The sequence below is a fragment of the Microcaecilia unicolor genome, chromosome 11 (genome assembly GCF_901765095.1).
Source record: "Microcaecilia unicolor chromosome 11, aMicUni1.1, whole genome shotgun sequence".
In the NCBI taxonomy this organism is placed as follows: domain Eukaryota; kingdom Metazoa; phylum Chordata; class Amphibia; order Gymnophiona; family Siphonopidae; genus Microcaecilia; species Microcaecilia unicolor.
The window spans coordinates 195,523,736-195,533,357 of record NC_044041.1 but is presented as its reverse complement, the minus strand read 5'-3'; the positions used below and the strand labels follow the sequence as shown (position 1 = coordinate 195,533,357).

Here is a 9,622-nt window from a genome sequence, read left to right as displayed (position 1 = left end):
GGGGGAATTCCTGTGGGTCATATTCTAAAAACTTTAGGAAGGGGGGGGGGGGGGGGGGGGGTGCAGAAAGACAATTGTCCTTGGGCCCAGTCCTTTTTACACTGAATTTCTTTTGAATGAGTGGTTGCCATGCTTTGTTTAGCAGGAGGCCTTTGTCTCCATTGAAGTTAGTAGGGTGTCTTTGCCATTTCTGTTGCCTCTTCTCAGCAAAAGAAGATCCTTGGTGGCTGAGAAGAATCAATTGAGTGTCTTGCTAGGAGTTATTTGCATCAGGGCCCATTTTATTCCTTTGGGCCATGCTGCAGATAACGAGCTAATCTTTTTTAGTAAAAGACCCCCCACCTTAGTGAAGATAAAGGGCTCATCCTAAACAAAGCATGGCAACTGCTTAACCAACAGCAATTCAGTATAAAAAGGACTGGGGCTAAAGACAAATCTCTCTCTGACACCCCCCCCCCCCCCCCCCCCCCATGAGTCAAAACTATCCCGATGAATATGTAAGAGAAAACACACATTAAAAGAAGTGTGCTCTTAAAAATAGCTTTTATTAAAAGACCCGACACTTTGTTTTGGCTCAGAAGTCTGTCAGGAGTTTTAAAAAACAATATCCTATATAATAAAACTCACCCTCAACGTTCTGAGGACACTGACGTCACTGTCAGGTCCGCCGGGCACTTCCTTCCGGTTCGAAGGGTTCGTGGTGGTGAAGCCACCGAAATCACTGTGTTGGGGCGTCAACAAACAGGATGACGTCGAGGGCGGAGCAATGGCGTCAGTGGCTTCACAACCAACGACTCAGCACATTGAAGGTGGCGTTGGCGTACGTTGACGAGGTCCGCAACAATGGCGGTCAGTGCCTTCACAACGCCGAAGGGGTGAGCAGGGAGGGAGGCGGGGCGGTTCAGGAGGAAAACCTTGCTAGCGCCTGTTTCATTTGCGCCTGAAACGGGCATGTTTTACTAGTATATACATAGAACACACAATTGTTTGCAAAATTCATATCGTATCTCACAAACAAAGAAAAATATATTATGAACAACCCCCACCATACACACACATTATAAACAATGTTATAAAATCATATTTAAATATCAAAGCCAATGAGTTATGAAGCTAAAAAGATAAACATATAAACAAATGTGTAATCATGGCAAAACTGACATAACTAAAATGTATGTCCAGCCTCATTCCTGCCAGACTAAATTGTGACCGATGGACTTTTCTGCTGAAATCACCTTAAAACCCAGCCAGTCCCATTTAAGAACCTGCTATATACAAACTACAGACCTCACAGCATGATGGCTGAAAGATCAGTTCCACTTCCTCAGAAGTGGCAGGACCTGGACAATGGCACCAATCAAAAAAATAAATTGATATAAGCGTGGGTAATTTTGGAATTCCCTGGAGCTTTTACAGAGAGTAGTAACCAATGCATGAGGATTACAAAATGATTCTGAGGTTAAAAGTGTGCAGGAGTTAATAGAAACTTGTTCTACCCATATGCATACATATTAAACCTTAAAAGAGTAATGGTCTTAAATATATAATAAATTAGCAAGTCTGACCATGTCTGTGGCATCTTTTAGTGGGTACTAACATCGCTGTACAGGAGAGATAACTGCCTTCCACTTTTTTACACATCTATAGTCACAGTCTTACTGCCTTTTTGTCTCCGTTAGATGACAGCATTGTGCTATTAGCTGAATGAGATATGATGGACATGTAACTATGTAGACCCTAGGAGAGGTATTAAGTGCCAAAATTCCATGTCCACATCTAAAAAAAGCAAAATTCAATTAAATTTGAGACAAAGATGACATGCTGAATCGGGTCTACAGCAGCTGTCTCTGCATTTGGGCTACCCACCCTGCCCATACTCAGCTCTTGGACATGTTTTCAAATTAAAAAGAAATTAAGCAGCACATTAAATAGTTTTGTTTTTTTTTCAAGTGGATGGGGCGGGACAGCAGTGAAATTTCAGACATGAACAGCTCCTGCTTGCCAGTACATTTTAGTCTAGGTCAAGCTCTGCTTTCGGGTGCATTTTAGAACTACCACCCAGGGGGGGAAAGGGCAGTAAGTTATGTGATTTGTTTAATAATCACACATGTTTAATAACTGTATTTCCTTCAGAATCCTGTGTAAAGAAAAGACTATAGTGAGACTGTAGATCCAGGTCCTGTGAGTTGGCCAAAGCATCTGTTGTGCAACAAGAGAAAATCCTACAGCAGTCCTTAGAAGGGAGAGCCTTAATAGTGATTCCCTCGTTGCTCTGAAGCTGGTTTGTCCTGTCGTGCAGAGCCAGTACTTTCTTTCTAGGACTGCTGTGGAGATAATGGTGGGATATGACTGTATGTCCCTGGCTGTCTTGAGTGAACAACTGGCTTTCTGATACAATCTGCTCCTCCTCCTCCTCAAGGCTCATAGATTTGATGCCAAATGTAGCTTTAGCAGGACTTTCTCTTTTCCAAGGAAACCTAGAGACTTTTTCCTGGCATTTCAGAGATTCCACTTTCCAGGCACTTCTCTGCTTGCCAGTAGGAGAGAAGCTTCTTTCCACTTCTGTAGGGTCACTGTTCTCCAAGTCCCACTGATCTCTCAGGGTGGGACTACTTATTTCCACTGTAGTCATCTTTCTGTTACTAATAAACTCACTTAAACTAACTGAATCATGTTTGCTCCTGTGTGCAATAACATGGTGGCCCTCAGAGTCTTGGGTAAAATCAAGTTGACTTCCAGAGTCTCCATTCTCATCCTGCCTAGCACAAGGCTGATATTCAGCTGCATTAGACACTTCATAGTTGCTTTTCAAGAACATATTCTGCTCTGTTAATTTATGAGGACTGGTAAGTAATGTATGGTCTTGTAGCTGGATTTCCTTCCACGTGGAAGCTAGATTAAAATCAACCTGTTGAACCTCCTGTGACTGAGAAGTTGGGTTGTAATCCCACTCCTGCCTCTTTGGTGTCTCAGATCTGAAACATGGCTCGTCTCCCTCTGCAATTCCTTGGAAGAGTTCAGTACTGCTCCTCTTATGGCACGGTTCCTTCCAGCTTACATCGGCTTTTCTTTTGTTGCTTTTCCAGGTGATAGCTGGTGAGGACTGGGCAACCTGTGCTCTCTCTCTCTTATTCTCTTTGCCTGGAAAAAAAAATGTTTTTGCTTCTTGTTAGAGAATGAACAAAAGATCATAGTAATTGATTTCACTTTTTTCCATATGTAGTCAATATGTTTCAGGGATTGAGGTTAGGGGTAAAAGCTTCTGTCTGCAAACACTTAGATCATCAGCCCAATGCAGTTTGGTCTTGCCATTCCAGCTTTCCACGCATAGACTCATTTGGAAGGGGGGGGGGGGTGCTTATGTTTGGAATCATTTTAGTAACCTGACAGGTAATATACATTACAAACCTTTACCAAGAAAATTAGCATAGTAATCACCTAGGGGGTAACTTCTCAAAAGGTTGCTGAAATTTAGGTGCTGGAATGCTGCTTGCTAAGCACAAATTCTATAATGGGAGTTAGGTGTTAGTATTCTAGAACTTGCGCTCATAACTGTCAGACACGTGCCTGACCTACCCATCCCTGCATCACGCTCCTGTTAAAGTTATGTGCTCTGGGATTTCACTGTGCCAAATATATGCATAACTACCCTTAGTCGCTATTGTATAACTAATTAGCACCAATTATAACCTATTATTACTCATACCAATTATCAGCTCTCAACTGACCTTATTCTATAACTTGCGCCTACAATGTTGGGCGCACAATGTTCTAGTATTAGGGAGGCTGATAGAGCGCCAGGCCGAGAGCCAGGAAATTGAGGAAACAAATTCCATTAATGCTCTTTGTGATCTGAGGCAAGTTAGCTCACCCTCCATTGCCTCAAGTACACGGTCTAGATTTACTACCATGAACTCAGGGAAAACACCCACTGAACCTAAATGTAGCTCACCTTGACTACAACTGAAAAAGGGCTGAGCTAAATCAAATATCTCTGCATGGGGCTTGTTTATGATTTAAGTGCATAACTTGTGTTAAGACTGTAAACAATCACTAGCATTATGCCTTGGTATTCAAGGCAGGGCCTTGTCAGGGTACTGGCGCAGAACATCCAGTTATGTGCGGCTCGCTATCATTTATCTGGTTAAATGCGATAACACCTAACAGCTTAAGTTAAACCAGTCAAACATAGGACTGTGTTTTAGATGGGAATAAGTGCTGAATATCCTGTGAGGAAACCACTGCTTGCTACTACTATTACTAATCATTGCTGTAGTGCTACTAGATGTATGCAGTGCTGTGCACATTATATGCAGGTACTTTCTCTGTCCCTAGAGGGCTCACAATCTAAGTTTTGGTACCTGGGGCAAAGGAGGGTTAAATGACTTGCCCAATGTCACAAGGAGCTGCAATGGGAATTGAACGTAGGTTGCCAGGATCATAGTCCGCTGCGCTAACCATTAGGCCAGTCCTCCACTCTGGGAATTGTAGCATGGACTGTCGCTACGATCTGGGTTTTTGCCAGGTACTTGTGACCTGGATTGGCCACTGCTGGAAATGGGATGCTGGGCTAGATGGACCATTGGTCTGTCCCAGTATGGCTGCTATTGTGTTCTCAATCGTATAAGTGTCAACTGTGGCTCCGGATCACCCACAAAATAGCTGGTTTTGCTTGAAGCAGTTAGTGCTGATATCAGTGGAGCGATTTACCTGGGCAGGAGTCTCTCCTGTCTGGCTAAATCACTTTGAATATCAACTCCTAGACTGATTAGGGTATTATTTATTTGTTTGTTACATTTGTATCCCACATTTTCCCACCTATTTGCAGGCTCAATGTGGCTTACAAAGTACCATAATGGCGTTCGCCAGTTCCGGTATGAACAAATACAAGGTGTTATTAGAATTAGGTCTCTGAGGCCAGGGAAATACCTGCTGTACATAAAAGTAACTCAACCAAAAGACGGAGAAACTCCAAGCCTCATGATCACGTGCAAAACCAATCAACAAGGGCTGAGGAAACAAAGATGAAGAAGCCAAAGCAGGATGATGTAAACTGCAAGCGCATTGTCAAAAGCCTTAACCTGGCTGTGTTTTAGTACAGTTAAGATTGGCTCCTGACGAAGGCACCCCAGCTGAAACAATGTTTCCTCACTCCTTGTTAATTGTTTTTTCATAAAATGAACTCGCCTTAAATTACCAATGAAATGGTGTGAGCAAAATCCAAATAAATAAAAACAAAATTGTATGTATATTCTGACCAAAACTACAAACATGCAATTGTCAAGTATACACGACAGATACCTGCTGGTTTAGGAATGAAAAATGAGGAAATTGTAGTCTGTTTGTTGCAAGGACGAATAGTTTTTGTCTGAGTAAATTCACGTGCACTGTGCCAACTGACATTCCTCCCGAGAAATGGAGACAGTAGCTTTGAGGTAGGACCAAACAACAAAGTCTGGGGGAAAAATTAAAAACAATAGGTATTGCAAATAGTCATCAGAGAAACACATGCATATAGAATTTGTCAGGTAATTCCTAACTAAAGCAATACTTATCTAGGAAACTAAAGCATGAAATGTATCATCTTTCTAGGCCCCTGATGGTGAACCTATGACACGCGTGTCAGCACTGACATGCGTAGCCATTTTCGATGACACGCGGCCGTATACAGAGAAGCAGTGGCTTCCCAGGCTTGCTGATACCCGGGGCGGATTGCCGATGCGCCCCCCCTCCCCGCGAAATCACCCCCCCCTCCTGGTGCATGTTTGCCGTGCACACTCCTATTGGTTCCCTCCGAGTCCTCCGCTCGTTCCCTCCCTGCTGCTCCCTCTGCCCCGGCTTCAATTGAAGATTTAGCCAATGAAATTCAGCAACAAAAAAGTCACTAATAGGCAGGTTAGTTAAAGAATTCCCCCTCCCCCTCACTTATCTTAGTTCACGGCACGCCACACAAGTTAAATAATATCAAGACCAACAAAAGAAACCGACTGACAGATGAACAAAGAAGTCACTAAGCAGGTAAGTTAAATAATTAGTTTTTGGTTTATTAAATACAGTTATATATTACAATTATACATTTCTGTTATTTAAACTATAAATATCGCAAAATTATGGGTTTTATTTTCTCAAAATGACACACCACCCCTGATATGCTCGTTTTTTTGGCGAATTTTGACACAGCTCAAAAGGTTGCCCATCACTGTTCTAGGCTATCCTACTATCGTAGTTTTTGATCCTGAAACTTGCACAGTACTGCTACAACTTTTATGTAGCATAGTAAATGACGGCAGATAAAGACCTGTATGGTCCATCCAGTCTGCCCAACAAGATAAACTCATTTTACATGGTATGTGATACTTTATAGCCGAGTTTGATTTGTCCTTGCCTTTCTCAGGTCACAGGCCGTAGAAGTCTGCCCAGCACTGTTCTTGCACTAAGTTCTGAAGCTAATGTCAAAACCCCATAACATTTACACTCCAGCCCATCTATATCTATTCAGTCACGATCAGGGCGTAGACAGTAGAAGTCTGCCCAGCACCGGTTTCACTTTCCAATTACCGGCGTTGCCACCTAATCTTCACTAAGATTCCGTACTATTTTTTTTAATTATTATTAGGATTTATTTACTGCCTTTTTGAAAGAATTCACTCAAGGTGATGTTACAGTAAGAATAAATCAGACATAAGCAATAGACAATTACAGCAGCAAAAATATTCAAATAATACAAAGTATAGCATAATATACTATACTACTTACAATTTTTATTTTTGTTACATTTGTACCCCGCGCTTTCCCACTCATGGCAGGCTCAATGCGGCTTACATATTGTATACAGGTACAATATGTAATAGAACATTTTAATAGACAGCATAGGGTATAAGCAAAGATGGAACATAGAGATAGGTATGAGGAGTTAGAATATAAGGTGACTAAAGAAATTTGCACATGAGGTCAGAGAGATAATTGTAATCTCAGGGTAGGACTGGTTAAACGTGTCCTGCTGCAGTATGTGCAACCTGTGTCACTGTGTGTGTATGTGTTAGACTAAGAACATACATTGTAACATAGTAGATCATGGCAGAAGTTAGTGAGCCAACCTTTCACCTGCTTCCTGAAGTAGAGATATTATTCTATTTATACTTTGAAATCATTTTTACAAGGGAGGTAATAAACATGGAAAGAGACAAAAGATGGAGACCACGTACAATTGCCAAAAGCTATTAAATGATTGTAACAAGTGGACAGGTCAGCTTCATGTGATAAAAGGTAAGGTAAAAAGGCTAACACAATGGAACCTGAGATTTTTATAGTTCCACTTTATTAACAGTTTTATGACTTAGACTTACAGATATTAGAGCCATTACCAGAACTGCAGCAGCAGTAGGCATAACTTGTATACCTGAACATGTATACCCTGGAGGAAAAGAGAAATAGAGGTGATGTGATACAGACGTTCAACTATTTGAAAGGTATTAATCCGTAAGCAAACCTTTTCCCAGAGATGGGAAGGCGGTAGAACTAGAGGGCATGAAATGAGATTGAAGGGGGGGGGGGGGGGGGGGGGCAGACTCAAGAAAAACGTTAGGAAGTATTTTTTCACGGAGAGAGTGGTGGATGCTTGGAATGTCCTCCCCCGGGAGGTGGTAGAGATGAAAACGGTAACTGAATTCAAACGTGCGTGGGATAAACATAAAGGAATCCTGTTCAGAAGAAATGGATCCTCAGAAGCTTAGCCGAGATTGGGTGGCGGGGGAGGCGGGGTAGTGCTGGGCAAGATTTCTAAGCAAGGTTGCCAGGTCTGTGGTTTTCCTGCCCAATTGGGCGGCTTTCCGCGGCCCGTTGCGGGCAATTTTTGCCTGCTGCGGGAAATTGGGCGGCTTTTAAAAAGCCGCGTTGCGGTGATTGGGTGGTTTTCTGGGGCTTCTATTGGTCTAATTTGGTCCAATAGAAGCCCCGCAGAGGCTGGGTTAACGATGTCAGGGGCGGGGTTAATGACGTCAGCACTACGTCGGGGGTACATCAGGGGCGGGGTTTAACTTTGTGTAGGAAAAATTTTTTCAACCCACCCTGTTTCCAGTGTTGCCAGGTGGGCGTTTTTCCGCGACCCGCCGCGGGAAATTTTTGCCCGCGGTGGGTTGCGGTTTTTTGGGCTGCTTTTGGGCTTCAGGGCGGTTTTTTGGGCGGTTTTTTCAGCAGTGGGGGGCGGGGTTAGTGATGTTTTGGGCGGGGCCGACGACAGCGGAGGTGGGGCCGATGACGGGGGAGGCGGGGGCGATGACGGTGGGGGCGGGTGTCTCAGGGCGGGGTTTGGGTGGGAAAAAAAATTTCCACCTGGCAACCCTGCCTGTTTCTAATTCTAAGGTCTGTGCCCTGAAAATGGCAGATACAAATCAAGGTCAGGTATACACAAAAAGTAGCACATATGAGTTTGTCTTGTTGGGCAGACTGGATGGACCGTGCAGGTCTTTTTCTGCCGTCATCTACTATGTTACCTAATCCTTTCTTCAGTTTTCATATTGTTGCTGCTGCACTTACAGAATTGTGTATGATTTGGGGGGGGGGGGGGGGGAGGAAAAATATATATCACTACTTAAATCTGCCTCCTAGCGCAGTTGCAAAGAAATAAATAATGCAGAAGGATGGTGCTGAATCAGTACAGGCTGAGCAGCAGTTTGCATATTTTTGAGACAATTGTTGTCTCCTCCTTCCTGTACACATTAATTGATTTGATTACTTTATTTCTTGTCTATTAGATTGTAAGCTCTTTCAGCAGGGACTCTTTCTTCTATGTTTGTGCAGCGCTATAAAAATGCTAAATAGTAGTAGTAGTACTGTGCACATTGGCGCCAACATTTGAAAGTGACCGAAGGGTTGCTAAAGACCATTGCAAACTCCGCTTCCCTGGACATAATGAAGGAGCTTGCTTAATATGGGGGAGGGGGAGGGGTGCCAGCACTTTAGCAGCCCTTATCAGCAGAGCATGCTCTTAGCACTCCAGGGCGCGAGCCGTAAAGGCGTCATCACCGCGCGGTCTCGTCTCGTGCACAGCTGGGCTCGCAGTACCTGTCTCTTGGGCTTCTTCAACCGGGCAGTGTCCAGCCAGACTCCGCAGGATTCGGCCTGGCCCCGGTCCATACCCGGAACCGCCTCTTCCAGCGCCCGCGACTCTAGAGTCTCCAACGGTAAGACAAAAGCAGCGAAGAGCACGAACGAACGTTTGATTTACCCGCTTGGTCCTCGCGGCCTCAGAGCTGTCCGTGATGGTGCCGGAGAGGTCCTTCTGCCAGTCGGGCTGGCCGTAACAGTGCCTGAGTACAAACGCCGAGACGCCTGGCTGTTGTAGCAATTGTTAGAAGTTTTCTTGTTGCCAGCTGTGGGTTTCTGGCCTTCTTCTCTGTGCACTCTGTGAGTCCTGTAGCAGTGATTGCAATGGGTAAAATAGGGTTACCATATGGCTCCAGAAAAAGGAGGACGGATTGAGCCAGCCGGGTTTTACTTCCATTGCTTTTCCATTGAAAGCAGTGGAAGTAAAACCCGGCTGGCTCAATCCGGCCTCCTTTTTCTGGAATATTATCCTGCTTTGGGGATTATATTTCAAAACCCGGACTGGCTATAAAATCTT

General features: G+C 43.9%; 1 protein-coding gene across 1 annotated transcript; it reads right to left on the bottom strand.

Annotated features, from left to right (window-relative positions):
• Nucleotides 1-1,122: 1,122 nt before the first annotated feature.
• On the bottom strand, nt 1,123-9,198 carry AUNIP (aurora kinase A and ninein interacting protein). Its single transcript, XM_030219080.1, has 3 exons — nt 9,064-9,198; nt 5,302-5,455; nt 1,123-3,141 (listed from the first exon to the last, which is right to left on the bottom strand). The coding sequence occupies exons 1-3, from the start codon at nt 9,133-9,135 to the stop codon at nt 2,102-2,104; spliced, it is 1,266 nt and encodes a 421-aa protein (XP_030074940.1). The 5' UTR covers nt 9,136-9,198; the 3' UTR covers nt 1,123-2,101.
• Between the last annotated feature and the right edge of the window lie 424 nt (nt 9,199-9,622).

What these genes read in the sequence shown, in the direction of transcription:
- AUNIP (XM_030219080.1), bottom strand. Translation starts at nt 9,135, where the DNA reads ATGGACCGGGGCCAGGCCGAATCCTGCGGAGTCTGGCTGGACACTGCC. An exon ending in TGAAGAAGCCCAAGAGACAG is followed by an intron (nt 5,456 to 9,063) that starts GTACTGCGAGCC and finishes TTTTTCCCCCAG; the next exon opens with ACTTTGTTGTTTGGTCCTAC. An exon ending in TTTCATTCCTAAACCAGCAG is followed by an intron (nt 3,142 to 5,301) that starts GTATCTGTCGTG and finishes TTTTTTTTCCAG; the next exon opens with GCAAAGAGAATAAGAGAGAG.